This window comes from Pterocles gutturalis, unplaced genomic scaffold (genome assembly GCF_000699245.1).
Source record: "Pterocles gutturalis isolate BGI_N339 unplaced genomic scaffold, ASM69924v1 scaffold14073, whole genome shotgun sequence".
Lineage (NCBI taxonomy): Eukaryota > Metazoa > Chordata > Aves > Pterocliformes > Pteroclidae > Pterocles > Pterocles gutturalis.
In genome coordinates, this window is record NW_010120691.1 from 1 (window position 1) to 17,293 (window position 17,293).

Below are 17,293 nucleotides of genomic sequence, written 5' to 3' on the forward strand. Positions count from 1 at the left end.
ATGATTCTATGATTCTGTGATTCTATGTAGGGAATATAATTTCTTGGCTTGGAGTCTGCCTGAATTCTGTTCTTTTCCCTTTAAAAGCATGTGTTGTAGCATTTTATTCAGTTGGAGCTTGTTGGTATGATCTGGGTTTTTTTGTTTTTTTTTTTCTTTGAAAGGGACTCTTCTCTTCATGGAAACTGAATTTATAATTCTTGGTATTCACTTAACTTTGATTGAATTTTAAGATTGTGGTAAACAACAGAGGATACACAGACCCCAGAGAAATTTTATTTCTGTGACAAAACACTGAGCTGTCTTCTCTTTTTGTTTACTTCTGCTCGCATTGCTGAAATGTCATGTAAGTCAGTAGACAAAATCCTCAGTTTGTGCAAATGTTCATATTTATTGAAAGAACTGGAAATTTCTGTTTGTATGTACTTGATGTCTTGAAGGATAAAACTGGAGTGCCTGAAAGGAAAATCAGACTATGTGAATATCGTGTTTTAAGTTACATTGTGATTTTAATCAGAAGTGAGATAATTTGTCTTTTTTTTTTTTTTTTGAGGTATTGAATCTAGTAAGTCAGAATTTGAAGAAAAAAATCACTTTTTTTTTTTTTTTGTTTTCATTCTCATGTTTGCAAAATCTCCAAAGCAAAGCTCTGTTCACTTAAAGAATGTTTTGTTTCAAAAGTAGTTTCCTGGACTGCACACACAATGCAATTACTATTTATCTCTGTCTGTTTATTTCCCCATTTGACAAAATAAAAATCTGCTTTTATGTGGCGAGTGTTGTTCTTGCTCTGGCTTTAATCTGTATCGAAAAAAAATCAAACCCTAAAAAAATTTTAAATTTAAAAATGTCTGAAAGAACTGATTGTGGCCAAATTGGAGCTCAACACAGTATTAATGCTGCACATGCAGACAGGGATTATGATTATACCGTCCTACTCAAGTGAGATTACATGCCTCTGGGGTGGTTGAACAATATGGTATTTTTCCTTCGTCTACATGTGGCTTGACACTATAGTGCATGTTAAACTCCTATATAGAAGTCTTATCAATTTGCAAAGATAGTCTTTTAAAGTGAAGTGTTGTAGTAGGTATTAGGTAAGGAAGAAGACAGTAGCTTTACAATAAGTGCACTTCTATGTTAGTGCCTAATGCTGTAGGTAGTTGGGGGCCAGTGCAGATTATCTAGCTGCCATGACAAGGTCATTTAAAAGGTGATATAAACTTAATTACTGCCCTGCCTACTCACAGAAAGGCTGAACAATGCTGTTGTGTGGATGGGGATTTCAGTTTGGACCAAGGATTGTTAAAAAAATAGTCAAGATACCTGCACAGCTTAGAGAGTATACAACTTAAAAGAGCAACTATTCTTAAATAAGGCTATCATTTGTCACATTCATCTTATTCATCTCTGCGTTTTTACCAGTGTCTGTAAATAGCCTTCTGCTTAAATAACTTTAACATGGAATGAAAATGGAATGCACAGAGATTTTTAATATAGGGTGTAAAAAGCTTATCAGAAATGCTATTACTGAGAGGATTAAACTCACAGCTAAAATGTGAAACAAAGAGTTGTTTGGTCTGCAGCTGTTTTGAAAAGAAACCAACCCACTTCTTTGAAGCCCTCAGTGGTTCAGAAAAGCTAAATAGCACCTTTCCCATAGAAAGAATGTTATACCAAACTAATCCTGAAATGTACAGTGTAGATACACATTTCAGCTATTACATTAACACAAAATGATGCATTTGAATACATTTGGTCTTTTTTTAGTCTCATAAACAAATGTTTTGTTGTAATGTTTAGAGTTTTGACAAAAACGTGATACATATTTCTGTTAGTGAAAGATTAGGCTGTCCTTTTCTTCAAAAGTTTGTGCAAAAATTTTATTCAGAGTCACTGTACCAAATTTTACTCTCTCCCCAGGCAAAATATACATTGCTTTTAAAATTTGAGTTTAGTATGTAGTTGGCTTCTACTGGTCTTTTACAGCATAATCAAGAGCTAAAATTTTCTTCTTACATTTTTTTTTAGGTCTTTCAAGTTGCATATGTCATCATCAAAGCTGCTAATGCTCCACGACCTGGAAACTGGATTTTGGAACGCTCCATAGATGGCACAGAGTTCAGACCATGGCAGTACTATGCAATTAGTGATACTGAGTGTTTAACTCGTTATAATATTACTCCAAGAATTGGGCCTCCAACTTACAAGAGAGATGATGAAGTGATCTGCACCTCCTATTATTCCAGACTAGTTCCCCTGGAACATGGGGAGGTATGTTTGCTTTTGCACTTGCAGTTTGTGAGTTTGTGACATGGACTGATAGCAATCTGGAAACATTTGGATTACAGTTACAGAGTTCATCTCCCTCAGCACTACCAGATGATCTGTTATTCTTCTTTAATGATGCTATCTTTACATCATGTACCAGTATAGCAAACTTTTAAATGTTGGGATGAAACATGTCTTTGGCTCTACATATCCCCATTACTAAACTCTTTGTTCTCTCTCTCCACATGATTTGATGGTAGCTATTAGCTGTGAGTTATTAGTTGCTTTATTCTGAAAGATTATAACAGAGGCTCTGTGTTTTGCCAGGTTTTCAATTTAAAGAAAACCCCAATGTTAGGAACACCTGGTTGTGTGAGATAAAGCTGCAAACACTGTTGAAGTGCTCGGCACAGCTGGAACTCCTAAACAAGCCTTGGCATTGTTTCAGGGGTGTAGCATAATTAAAAGAGCTACAAGTTGTGCAGCCTCACTGTTGATTGTGCTTTCTTTTAACAAACTCTATTCATGGTACTTGTGTAATTTATTACATGGAGGCAGCCACATAATGAAATGATACATTAAAACCAATGTTTATTCTATCGTGAATGATATAATGTAAGAGCATGATAATAAATGCAACATTATCCCATGAAGAGTGCTAGTAACTCTTGGCTTAATAGAAGCCAACGTTTTAATTTCTTGATTAAAAAAAGACTGGAGTGTATGTAGCTAAGGGCTAAAGTGTGTCAAACTTTTTCTTCACATAAACACAAAACTGTGTTTCAGCAAGGAAAAAACAATGAAATTCAATAACATTCAGTCCCGTTCACTTTAATCAAGTGTTTATTGTAATGATATAAGCATGTGCCCCACAGATCAGATGGATCAGACAAAGAAACTTAACCTCTCTCTACACAATTAACCAGAAAGCTCTTGGGTTGACTTTGTATGAGCCGTGCCTCTTGTAAAGTATGTCTGATGTTTGATAGGCCATACAAAAAAAAAAAGGAATGCCAGAGATTCAGTTTAGTGACATTTTTTTCTCATTTATTTTTCCTGATATACACAGAATTAATTGGATAATACTATCCAGAACATTGCTTTTTTTCTGAGTGCGGTAACAGAAAAACCACAATATACCATAAAAAATGACAGAATGAAATTGCTGTGTGCTACGTAAAAGCTGTCATTCACAAAGGACGGGCTGCTCCTTTACAGCTGGAGTGGCAGACTGATGGGAATATTTCCTGCATAGAGTATCTCACAGCCTGTATTAGTGAATTTTGGCACACTTTTGAAAATAACATGTATTTATTGCTCAGTAATTGGTTATGGCCAGCCTTTTGAACTTCCTGCAGACCAGCTGATTTCTACAAGCACCTGCCTTGAATGCAGCATTTGTTAGCATCCAAATGTTCTGTAGTCAGCTTGTAGTGCCCTGGTGTGAAAGAACTGGTACGGTAAAAGGACCACATGTCTAAATGAGGATGTCACTTAATAATAACACTTTTTGCCAAATCAGACATTTTGCCAGTTTGGCTGCAAGATTTTTCACAGGTTTGAAAAGGTATAGCTGCTCTACTGTAAGCTCTGTTGTTTACCTGATTTGTACTACTTGAAGGTCTGCTTACAGAAATTTACGTAATGAAGTCAGGGCTCATGATGACTTCCAAGGCTTAAACTACAGTTGTTTGGAAATGGTCTTGAATTATGGAGGACAAGTAAGCTAAAAATATATAATAAAAATATATCAGTGTATATAAGCAATATATTAGTCAAATACAGCAGTTTACATAGAGAACCATTCTTTTTTCTTCCTTACTGTCTTAGTATCTATCCCTACTGTTTCTTCCTTTTCTTGCTAAGAAAGATTCCTCTGTTGTCTCTAGAAATTAGCGTATTATTACAGAATTTCTACTGGTCAAGCCAGTAGATAACTTTAGAGTTAAAATGTGAATAATGTTTCACATTTCATCACTTGAAGTGATATTGTGATATTCATGATCACTATTCATGAGTGGAGAGAATATGGATTACCAGAGAATTGGAGATTTAGGCAGGAAAGACAATGTAAAATGAAATGACATGTCACACAGGAGGTAAGGCCAGTTGGTTGTAACAGGACTTTTTGGATCTTTAAATCTCTGGAGTCTAAGTGATAAAAAGGAAACACAACATGCTAGAACTCCTGATGCCGTCGTTGCTTCCTCCCTCTGTAGTTAAGGGTAAGCGAGAATAGAATGTGGTGCTCCACACTAAAGTTAGGCTCATCTATAGTGAGTATATATGTATTTTTTTTGTTTTGTTGAGGAAGTACAGTGATATTTGAATATTTGGCCAACAATTTTGTCATGTAATTCCCAGCAGAAAACATGACTTTCAAATAAGTACATCACAACCAGTTTGCCTAGAGAGAACAGACTGAGATAGAGTGGGCACGTTCAGTCTTCAGCTGCATAAAACATAGGTATGAGGAGGAGTAATCTGTTCTGCACGTCTCTGACAGGATGAAAGAAGTGGTCTGAAATTGCAACAAGAAAAACATGGTTGACAGATTAGAAACATTTCTAACAATGAAGCCAGAAAAGGCTGGAATAGATTGCCTTGGAGGATTGTAGAGTCACCACCAACAGTGGTTTTCAAGAACAGATTGGTCAAACATCTAATAAAAGTCTAGTAAATCCTGCTCGGGGGTAGGAAATGGACTAGAAGAATTCTCTTTCTATGAGAGCTGAATATTATACAAGGTGGTGTTAATTTGCAGGATCAGACCTGGAAAAAGTTGTGGGTTTCATAACTGTTCTTCTGCAATTGGAAAATGGGTGTTGGATAGTTTCTGAACGGGCCATCAGAAAAGCAAAATTCAAACACAGTATATTAGACTATTTAGAAGGAATAGTGGTAGTCCATAAATGGGTAAATTACGATGTTGAGAGTGTGAACTCTGTTACTGGTCTCTGTTTGTTTGAAATAACATAATTACTGTATAGAAAGCCCCTAGCTCCACTACAGAATTAAGATTAAAACTAAAAAAATAAGTAAAACATTTAATATTTAGGAATATTTTCAGCAGAAAGATTTGACAATATTGAACAAAGTTTAAACTATAAATTCAAGAATAGTATATGAGACAAAATTCCTCTGCATAAATGAGGGTGTGCCATGTTTTCTAAAATGTAGCTGATAAGCCCAAAGCATGACCCCTTTTTTGTGGTGGACACCAGATGCACTGTTCAACATTTGATTGTGGCATGCAGGATTCCGTTTTGCCTTTTCTCCCATGAAACACAGCAGGAACTGCATGGCCATGTAAGACTAAATCCTTGCATGTTCCTAAGTTGCTTTGGAAAGAAGAAGGGGGCTGTCATCAGAATAAGTCACGCAGCTTGATACCAAAATCCTTCTTATTGGGGCTGATCAGGGATTGTGCGAGAAAGCTGGAGGGCCCTACGGGTTGGTTTGCGGTGGCAGCCCCTTGCTTTCAGTTGTCATCTATGTTGTGGCTTCCCACTGCACTCTCATATCACCGAGTATTCCTTCCTGACTGGGCAGCCCTGTCCCAGCAATGCATGGGATTAATGACCCCAGATTGTGCACGTGTGCTACATTATGTTTTGCAGTAAGATCTTTAAAAATTTTAGGGAAGAAATCCATAAGGACAAATCTGTGCAGATGACCAGTTACATGTTCCATCTCAATACGGGAGAGGAAGGAAGACTGTAAGAACTAAGGACTAGCCTGTGGTACTGTTTTTCTCTTTATGCCATCTCTGCAAAAGTCCAGGAGACTTGGGACACTGTGATGAGCTGAGAGTGGTGGTTTCAGAACTGCATGAGTCAGGCAGCAGAAATGCTACCTGCAGGTAGAGGGTGAGGAAGAAAAAAAAATTGTAGTTAGTTTAACACCTCATCATCTTGAGTTGTTGGAAAAGAAGCTTAAGTTCTAAGTTTTTAATTCTCACAATAAGATGTTTGTTGATGCAAATTAATCACAATTATGTTTATAATTAAGTCAGTCCATTTTTTTAGATTCACACATCACTGATCAACGGTAGGCCTAGTGCTGATGATCCTTCACCAAAGCTTTTGGAGTTTACTTCTGCGCGATACATCCGCCTGCGACTACAGCGTATTAGAACCCTTAATGCTGACCTCATGACTCTCAGCCATAATGATCCTAAAGAACTAGACCCCATTGTTACCAGAAGGGTAAGCTCATTGTTCATGAATGGTATTCAGTATGATTCGATGGGAGAGCCTTTTCTGATCTATTGGAGGAGGAAGTACTCGATCCTTGCTATTCACAAACAGAATTATTTTGATATATTGTTAAATAATTCTTGCCTTCCCTTTGACATTATTAACAATATCCTGTCAGAAACAGCTTGAAAAAATACTTTTTAGCAGTTGTTTTCTATTTGTTTGCTTTTTGTTTAATTTATTTGTGAAAATTATTTATGCTGGGAGCAGCGTTTATGACACTATCAACAAAGTAAAAAATATGGGTTGGCTGGTGGAAATGTCACTTGAGCTTGCTCTTGATGCAACCGCAGTACCTTTTCTGGGGTATCAAGGATTTCAGGACCCAGTGCTCTGATTTATGAAAATAATAATTTGAAAACCTTGCCATTGTGAATTTTGATGTCTGATGAGCGGTTTTTTAAATTTTTTTTTTTAAGGCTGTTGTAATCAATTGTTGTAAAGCCCATGAATTAATAATAATACAAAACACTCAGTTCTGGAGAGTATTGACTGATCTTTATACATTTGATATTGACACTGGGGAAGCTGTGGAACCAAACACTTAGGCTGACTTCTTCAAGCTCTCACAGAAATTCAGTGTTTGAACCCCTAATAACTGTATCTGTCATGACTAACTTTTCTGCAGTATTTCTGCTTTGCATTTTGCCTTTTTGACCCTCTTCTTAATTTGCCTGAGACCCTGAAGTTAGTAGATCAGTGGCTTCAAGTTTTTCTATGAAGGCAGGCTTTTTGCTGAGGACAGAAGAATACGAGAAGTGTTTCCTCTTCCACTCCCTTGTAGCTATTTGCCTTGAAGAACATCTGCAGGCAACTCCTCCTTGCATAGCAACAGGACTCTTGCAATTTGTGGCTTTTCTGATACAGGCAATCCTTGTGCACTGCCACTGCTTCTATGAGGTCTGTCTGGATAGCGGGGTACAGAAGGGAGAAAGGAACTTGGATTTGATCAGGGTTTGGTGGTACTTTCAAGGCAGCTCTACTCTTACCTTGGTTATGGATGTGCCCATTCAGCTGCAGCATTTCTAAAGCATAAAATCTGGATGTTCTGCACAGCCTGAGCAGGTGAGATGTTCCTGTGGAGCAGGCTGGTTGACAATTTAGGCCTGTTGATTGTACTGTAATATCAAGAAATACACCCCAAAAAGAAAGGCTCGACAAGGAAGCATACAAATATACAGCTGGGACACAAGCGTGTTCCTCAATGTTCACATCGCTTTTGTAACACACACAGTTGTGCAATCCAGGGCTTAGTACTACTCTAGCTAGCACTACTTAGTGCAGTTTTGAATGAAAAGCTACACATTTTCGTCTTCACAAGATGTGGGTTTTATTGGGCAGGGTTCCCAAATCCTGGTGTCTCTCTTTGTCTCACCATGCAGCTAACTACAACGAAGGTAATAACTTCCAGCTTTCTGGGGTTGTTGTGTTTTTATTGTTTTTGAGGACTTTACATGCAGTTGTTGATATACCAGTTCTGTTAGTTTCTTGTACATTGTCTTGCAGAAGTCACACAGAACTTTTCTAAGTGTTCAACAGAACCTTTATTTCTGGATTTCACTTATTTATTTATTTATTTATTTATTTCAGTAGCATTTGATTAGCATTGGTCTCTCCTTCAGCTTCAAGCTGCACACAGCTGCTGTGAGCCATACACTGTGAGTTTTAAGAAAATGAGACAAAGGAGATGAAGTCAGGAATGCAGTGAGAAACACAGCTCTGCTTTTGTTCTCCTACTTTTTTCAGTCTGAATCTCCTTCGCTTTAGTTAGAGGAATTAATGCTCATGATAAGTCCCTGAATGATTTTTATAATTCAAGTCCATAACACTAAAAAAATATATATGACAATACTAAACATAATGAAAAATCAAAAAACATTTAAAAATTTAGTGTGAAATCAAAGAGGCTAGTGTGCTCTAGCTCCAAAATGCTTCAAAGAAGTTACAGTCCAAGAGTCAACGTGTCTGACCACCAAGGGCCACCTCCTCTTCCTGAAGCAGATGACTGTAGGGTTGTTAGGTTTGACAGTCTTGAACTCTTTCCTTAGAAGTATCCTCAAAAAGAGTTTCTTTTTCATTCCTCTGTAGTACATAACTTCCCAGGATACAAACAGGCCAACCATGTTGATACTGCAGCTCTAACTGAACCCAGATGGTCATTTCCTGCTTCTTCCTTGCCTTGAAAATTAAATCTTTTCCTTATGTGTGTTGGTTTTGCTCACCGCCTGGCAATATTAATAGATTGTACTCTGCTGTATCACCAATTTTTAAGCTAAGAATTGGGATAGAATAATACACTGCCTACACACTAGTGGCAAAGATCTCGTCTGGAAGTGAGGGCACAAACTGGTTGCAAGGGAGGGCAGAGTTCCTGTTTGAAGAAAGCTTAGTTTTACTCCCCAGGCTGAAATTAAAATATAGCAATTGCTTATGATTCATGGCTTCTTATAGGGTGAAAATAGTATTTTAATTTTTTTTGCAAGCAAATTTTGGATGGGGTCACATTTGGTGGTCTTTCCTGAATCTGGGGAATTGTGCATGTTTATTTAATGTTAAAAGTCAGTTATTTTGTACCAATGAGGAAAAACATGGGGGAAGAAAAAATTTCACAAAATGGAAGGTTTTCTCAAGTGGCAAAAATTCAAAGCTTCTTTTATTTTCTTGGCATTTTTCAAGTCACAGTACAGTTGAATGCCATTTTCCAGAGTAGGGCAGAAGATGTAAACACTTGTCAATGGCTTTTATTGATCTGTTTTTCAACTTTCTTTTTGGTAGTACTACTATTCAATAAAGGACATCTCGGTTGGTGGCATGTGTATTTGTTATGGCCATGCTCGAAGCTGCCCTCTGGATGAAGTCACAAAGGTATTCTTTAATCTCATTGATTTATTGTCACAAAACAACTTTTCCAATTAAAAAAAAAAAGTACTTTACCTAAGGAGAATGAGAAAGGGGAGGCTGAAAGGGATCTTATGATATGGTGCACACAAATTATTTGCTATAAAATTCTTCCTTTTCTGTGTAAGCATATATGGGTCTCTGGTAATGTAACTTTCTTGAAGTAAACTCTTCTTTGGCATTAAGTTTAAACAATTCAAGGATCACAACAAGAAACAGTCTCTCTTATAACACAGAAGATTTGTCCCTCCTGTTCTAGAAAGGCTGTTCCCAAATAGTTGATATAGTGTGGTTGAGCAGTCTAATGCTAATTGTGGGGTATTTGTGGGTCTTGACATTTTTTGGAGATGAAAAAATATCTAAAGAGAATTAATACTTTATTCATAGAAATTGCAGTGCCAGTGTGAACACAATACATGTGGAGAGAGTTGTAACAAGTGCTGTCCAGGCTACCACCAGAAACCATGGAGACCAGGAACCATTTCTGCTGGGAACAAATGTGAGAGTAAGTATGCACAGAGGTTTAGACAGTTTCATAAAGGCTTATTATGTTCTTGTTTAAGATTGCTTTTCATACAGATCTATACTACTTCCTAAGAAAAATCCACAAACTATTAACTGTATTCATGAGATTGTTTAAAGGTAGAAGACCTACTACTTCCAATCGTAACTGTTAAGATCATTTTAAATATTCTATCCAATATGACTCCCTGGCTAATGGACCTGTCATGTAGTAAAGCTTTCAGAGGCTCTTTTTTCAAAGAGAATTGGGGATTTATTATACTCCTGTGAAAACTAGCATCAATCATTTTCTTAGCTACTTGAAATGCAAATTTCTTATGTTGATCATAAATTTTGTCACATAAACAGCATTTGTTCTGATAACAAATGTTTAGAAAGAAACTCCTTATTGGCCATTTACATTTGAGATTATCTGATAGATTGATTTAAGCTGCGCCAGTACAACTGAATGTGTTGCTAGGGCTAATAGTGCATTTTCTCTCTTCACATCACTAATGCATAGCACAAGCTGAAGACAATTAAGAATGTGTTAGATAAAATTTACAGTTGAGAATGGAAAAGTAGTCTTTAGTTGAAGTCTTTGAAGTAAGTGCTTATGACTCTTTGGCCTGAAGTATCCTCTAACCTAAAGAAAGTTTATATTTGTGTACTGACATTGACGTCTTGGACTTTTGTCTATAATGCAAATAAGAGAAGAATTACACAGATTTCCTTGTTTAATGCCGAGGACAGAAAATGAAAGAACAGTTATTGGAAACAGCACACATCACTATTGACATCAATCCTGACAGGATTGTCTTAATGAGATTTACAGAATACTGTTAAAAATGGTGCTATTGAAGTGGTGATGGTGATTTTGAAATGTGCTTATCTCCTAAGATATATAGTGTATCAAGACTGCTGAAGCATATAGGGTGGTTAAAGAGAAAAAAACCCCACACTTTTGAGATTAATTGATACGTTCTTCTACTTACATTTTACACTTGAAAAATGTCAGCATGATAGGAACCTTATACAATGTAAATAAAATATGGATTTATTTTTCTTCTCAGAGTGCAACTGTCATAACAAAGCAGAAGATTGTCATTACAATCAGAGTATTGCAGATCAGAAAAGGAGCATGGATATTCATGGCCAGTATATAGGAGGTGGCGTGTGTTTAAACTGTAGTCAACATACTACTGGGATCAACTGTGAAATGTGTGTTGATGGATATTTTAGACCACAGAAAGTAAGATTTCTAAAATACCATTCTAATATTTTGGTGAATTACAACATGGTATCATGATGCGTGTTTCAGCTTGTAATTCATATATGTTTTTATATCAGTTGCAGAATAGATAAAAGCTATAGAGGTTGTTTTTTTTTTTTTTTTTCAAATTTATAATATACCACCAAAACTTTCAGAGAACAAAATGCTTGTCCGGTTGTGTGGGAGGGCAGGTCAAGCTGTTAGAGAAGAAAGAAAAGGTGAAGATGAAAGTCCTAGTGCGGAAATGTAGATGTTCTGACAGGAAACCTGTTTCTCCCATTGATGGGGCTCTAAAAAGTGCCAGTATTGAAGTTTCAGTGCCTTCAGAAGTGACAAAATTGTGTGTCATCCTGTATCAGCCCATTTCAAAGTGTTAAAAAGGACCATTACATGGTTCTAAGACCAGACTCCTTGTCTTACGAAATGTTGCAACAAGTATTCTTCTTCTTGACATGATTATTGTAGAACATGTGCTCTCTGAGCCTTTGTACTTTCCAGTTTATTGACAAGTGCCAATCTTTGCAAAAATGACCTAAACTCCACAAAAAAGACATTTGTTAAGATGCGACTAACAAGGTTAGAACTTCCTGCAATGTTAGATGTCTCTATATAACAAGACATATTGAAGGTCTGTCTTTGGCAGATTCATGCATATTCTGGAAAATCAGTGCTTTAGAAATCCAGAATAAATTGGTGCAGAGAGCAAGGGTGAATCTGTAGGAGTATGGTTAAACAGAAGGTACTGCTCATCCAAAAAAGTAAACCAGAGTTGGAGATTGTATGATTTGCTTGCTGTAAGAAGCATTGAAGAAAAGTCATCAATCACCAATAAATGTGTATCTAGAGGTTATTACTGATTCGCTTTACATCTGAAGCACCTCAAAGGAAAATTTTCCCTGAAAGAAAAGAAAATCCTTGCTGTATGAATTGCACTGCATTATATTTCAAAGATGTATAGACATGAAGTAAGAATGAATCTCTATGAATAGATAATCCGTCCTCCCATTGAACACAGAGCCAAGGATTTATTTCATTTCCTTCTTCTTTGAAGTGGAGTATCTTTGCAAAACCATCCATTCTTGTATTAAACGTTTCCATAATCTTTGGCAAACCATCACAGTGGTTAATTGCTGTTACATTAAGAAAATGTCTATTTAGGCTGAATGTGTTGGGCTTCAGCTTTCAACCATTAGCAGTTACTATACCTTTATCTGTGCTATTGAAGATCAAATTTTGTTCCTGCATTTGAGTTTTTTGTAGGCTGCAATCCCCTGATCTTCTGTTTGCTAAAATTAAACTAGTCCCTTCATCTATTACCGCATATTAGCTTTTCCAGTCTTCATTACTATTCATTCCGGTGATCCAAGACAAGAAACAGATGTAACTTTACTTTTCCCAGTTAATAATTTGAGAATTTGACAAAGAATGTTTGTTTTGTAGGTTTCTCCCTATGAGGATCACCCCTGCTATCCCTGTGGCTGCGACTTGTTTGGCTCTCTGAGTTCTGTCTGTGTTAAAGATGAGCACCATTCTGACTCACTGCATGGTAAGGGAGCAGGAAGTGCCTTTTTTCTAAACTGCAATTCTGGCTATATATTTTGGACATTGAAGTTTGAGGGAACTCAATCTACTTGTGAATGAATGCCAGTTACGTACCACTTCAAAACAATGGTAAATATTTAGGAAGGCATAACATACTTTTAGGATTTGAAGGTATGTCAGGTCCCTAAATGTGTTCTTATGAGGGAAAGGGGGGCTCTGACTATATGAAACAATGTGAAGGATTGAGATCTAATGCTGTTGTTTATGAATGCTGTTACAGCTGTCACAAAATCAATTTTGTTGCAGTTTCAGTGTATCTGGTATTCTAAACATGAAAAATAGATGGTGAGACTGGCATTCTGCCAAATATCTGTGTGGAATAAAACATGGAGTGCAATAAAGAAGGAATGCTAAATTACTTGCACCCTCTGAGACATCTTGAATCCAGCCTGCTGCCTGCTCTTATTTATTTGTTTCTCCATTTTTGCTTTTCAAGGGACTTGGCCAGGTCAGTGTCAATGCAGAGAAGGTTACACAGGAGAAAAATGTGACCGTTGTGCATTTGGGTACCGGGGCTATCCAAACTGCATGCGTTGCAACTGCAGCCTGATTGGTAGCATTAATGAAGATCCATGCACAGAACCATGTCTTTGCAAAGTGAGTATTAAACAGTCATTTCTGTTTACAATCATATCTGTGGATTGATTTGTAAACTGCTTTTTAATATGGGAAACTACTTCATTAACTGGAGAGATTGCTTCTACAGGAAGTAATCCGGTGTAAATGTATACCTGACAATGTAGAACTTAAAATAACTAACTATTCTCTGTACTGAAATATATGATGACTTATGTTGAATAGTTCTGTGTGTTACAGATATACCATTTTCTATAATAATGAGCCAGAGGGACATTAAGGTCAAATAATAACTGTACATGTTAGTGTGAGGGAGAATCACAGAGAGAATGACAGTATGCCTAGCTGGGTTCTGTTTAAGGGATAAGCTGATATTTCTCTTCAAAGTCACTGATTTCTTGTAAAGGAAGGACGTGTTTATAACATCTGCTTTGTGTGAAGAAACAGCATGCATTTGCAAAGAGCTATTTGCATGATTACATTAGATGTACATATGAAATATGATTTAATTATTTGATTAAAAACATAAACCATAAAAAATGTAAAAAAGAGAGCAGTTTTACAGCCTTCTTTTATTTTTTGGTAAATATCCAAACCCGTTGAAATATCTTGCAGCTGAAGATTCTGCTGAACTTTATTACAAAGCTGTGTGTTAATATTTAAAGAAGTTACACTTAATTTTCTGAACCAAATGTTAGCTTGTAGTTTATGTATTTGTTGCCAAGTATGACAGTGAACAGGAGCCAAAAAAAAAAGAAGTGGTTTGTTTGACAATTTTTCTGAAACTTCTTAGTCTTTTTGCATTATTTATCTGATCCAAAATATCAAACATATAAATAACCAGAGTTTGGAAGAAATAAATATCTCCAAAGGCCAACTTAAATACAGAAAAGGAGATGCAACGATTTTGTCTGATTTTGAGCTAGAGCAACACTATATTGGTCGATGCAGCTAACTGGTGAAAATTTTGGTATAAACCGGACAAGAAGCTGTCCCCTTTCAGTGCTGTTGTGAGCATGAGCATGGCATATACAATTTTTAGGCCAGGTCACTGAGAGTGTCACCAGCTAGCTTCCCACCTATAGAGGTGAAAGGAAGGAAGGAGAAAAGTTGTGTGCTCCAAATCTCAAATGAAGAAGACAGGATTTCTAAGCCTATGCAGTCTCCGTGAACACAGTAGTGCAAGCTGTTCCTTTTTATATTCTGAATTTCATCTTTTGTGAAACACAGCTCTTAAGGTCTAGTCACTGGGTAAGATTTTTATTTTCATTAGGAAGTAAATAATAATTTCTGTCTAATAATATTACAAAGTGGAATGTGTGATCCAAGTGCATCCTGATGACTGAGAAATAAAAAAGCTGAAAAGAGCATACAAATATTATTTCTGTGAAAATCTCATTATCTCAGGAGGCCCTTTGAGATTTTTCCCAAGTATGGATATTAACAAACAGAAAGCAGTCATCCTCAGCCTTTGAATCAGAGCTGTGGATCACAAACTTTTCACATGGTTTGCAAAACCAGTTTGTACTTTGCTTAAAAAAGCACATAACCTAGCCGTTTAGAGAATTCTTATGTAAACTCAACATGCCAAACACTGGTCCAGAAGAAGAGACAGTTGGTAGTGTTGCCACCAAAGGTCTTGGATTTCTCTCTGGTAAGCCTGAAATTTGCTCCATGGGACCAAATCTGATGTAAGTCTGGAATCTAGAGTAACACTTTTGGCTGAAGTTGCCCTGGTAACTGCTTCTGAAGGCAGAATTTGATCCATGGGCTTTGCATTTCTAATTGCAATGCAGAGCTCATACAGGCCCCCTCAAAATAGCGTGAGAGGTATGCTTTACTGTATGCCCTGCAGTCCTGGCGTCCTAACCAGGGACTTTATGGGATGCTCTGTAAGGTTCTCTTTGTCTTTGTAGTGGCATTTTCCCAAGATGGAAACCAAAGGTTAAGATGGAGGAGTGATGTGTGTCCAGGACTTGTCCTGATAGGAAGCTAGGACATGACCAGAAACTTGTCTCTGGCAGTGGGAAATATTCTTTAGATTACTGTGTAGAAATACCATGGAGATCTAGTATTTACACAGCTTTGTGGGTATTTACTGAATATTTTCTCTGTTGGTTTTCTAGTCAGCAGCAATTGTCTAAACTTTTCAAATAAATAACTACTTATTGGCTGTACAAATTTTACTAGAAAAAAAATTGTGTGCACTATTTTGTATTTTTTTTTTTCTCCTATAAATTCTACATTGAAAGAGGTATGTAGCTGTATGCTCTGAACTACCCAATTTGCATGGTAAGGAGAGAGCAGGCCAGTGACAGGAGCTAAAGGAATGCTGCACCTCTGCTTTTGGAGTAGGAGTTTCTGGACCTTAGCCAGACCATATTAGGAGCAAGAGCTGACAGCTAGCATATGTGGTGTTCCTCCAGGAAGAGGTGGCAGCAGTGGTGAGGATCACAGTATCAGTATTAATAGATGGTTGAGGAACTGTTGTCTTGAAGCTGGCTGTGGTAGCTCCAGGAGCCTGGCCTTAAAGGTGAGATATGCTGTGTGTAGACTATCTGGGTTCAGTAAATATGGGAACTTTTCTCCAGAGCAATCTACAAATTCAAGCTACAAAAGTAAACTGACAAGCTGGCAGAAACTTTTCAAACCCTGCCTGTGTGCTGAAATTTCACTGCAATAGAACCCTTGCCAGAGCATGTTTAGATTTTGATGAACTGGCAAATTCTGGTGATTTTTTTCAATGAGTTTTAGTTTTAAGCTCTGAGTCTTATTCGATAATCCTGCTGTGCTGAAATCTGTTTTCTTTTATAACCTTCTGAATGTTGTTATGCCCAAATCCTGTCTAATCCACTGTATTTGTTACCATAATAATGCTGATGCGAAACAAATGTTATGTGCCATTGACAGGAAAATGTAGAAGGTGAAAAGTGTGATCTCTGTAAACCAGGATTCTACAATTTGCAAGAAAGAAATCCTCAGGGCTGCACAGAGTGTTTCTGCTTTGGGGTTTCTGACGTGTGTGACAGCCTAACATGGCCCATCAGTCAGGTATTTATATGTTATGTCCATGACCTAATATTCTTTCCTCAGGCAGCTACAAAATGTATGATATTTCTCTTTGACATGTGCCCAAGTTAACTCCAAATTCTGGCATGTGCCTCCTTACAGAGGAATGGATTTTCAGTGTTATTCTGCAGCTCTGAGGTAGTCAGCGTGTTGTCCCAGTGCAGGCTTTGGTCCCACTGGTTTGCAATAATACCAGAAGCACTGAGTAGTGGAGGCTGTGATAATGCACTGGAAAAATGCATTTTTTTTGACCTTGTACTGTTGAAGTTTCTTTGCATGTTGAAGAGATGAACCCAAAACTGTTTCCTTGCTGTCACACCTATTAGGCCAGGCTAGAGTGACCTCTGGCAATATTTCCATAAAAATTGTTTTTTATATGTATCACTGTCTTCTGAATAGACATTTCTTGAGTTAGAGGGCTTTGGGGACACTTTTTCCACCAAATTCCTTCTATATCTTTGCAGAGCTAATCACACTTTAGTCCCCTGTTTTGTGTGCTGATAAAAAGAGAGGAAAACACATCAAATTGACTGAAATTCTAAGATGCTTGTATGAAACTCTTTCAGTGAGAAGAACAAAGTTCTCCCATCTTGCTCCCTCTTCTGAGACTCTGGATTTGTCTTTCCTCCAGCTTAGCCCTATCTATAAATCAGGATGATAGATCTCAAAGCCTTTGAAGTTCTGTAATTCTGTCTCAGGGAATTACACAGGTATAATGTTAATTTTATTGAGAGGATGAAAATCACTCTCATATAGAGAGGCAGAGACAATCCTAGTCTGAAGTGGCATATTTGCATATATTGGATGTCAAACTGGGTTAATGAAAGTGTTACGGATCCATCAG

At 37.1% G+C, this 17,293-nt stretch overlaps 1 protein-coding gene across 1 annotated transcript in view; it reads left to right on the plus strand.

Moving 5' to 3' along the window:
- Positions 1 to 2,031: 2,031 nt before the first annotated feature.
- The window catches only part of LOC104464325 (laminin subunit alpha-1-like), a gene marked incomplete at its 5' end in the record, with an annotated part of 72,126 nt that continues 56,864 nt past the window's right edge, over positions 2,032 to 17,293 (plus strand). The window contains 8 exon segments of the mRNA XM_010076996.1: positions 2,032 to 2,274; positions 6,300 to 6,479; positions 9,306 to 9,395; positions 9,816 to 9,933; positions 11,003 to 11,181; positions 12,643 to 12,748; positions 13,241 to 13,401; positions 16,291 to 16,431. Of these exon segments, the coding sequence (XP_010075298.1) occupies positions 2,032 to 2,274; positions 6,300 to 6,479; positions 9,306 to 9,395; positions 9,816 to 9,933; positions 11,003 to 11,181; positions 12,643 to 12,748; positions 13,241 to 13,401; positions 16,291 to 16,431 (1,218 nt within the window).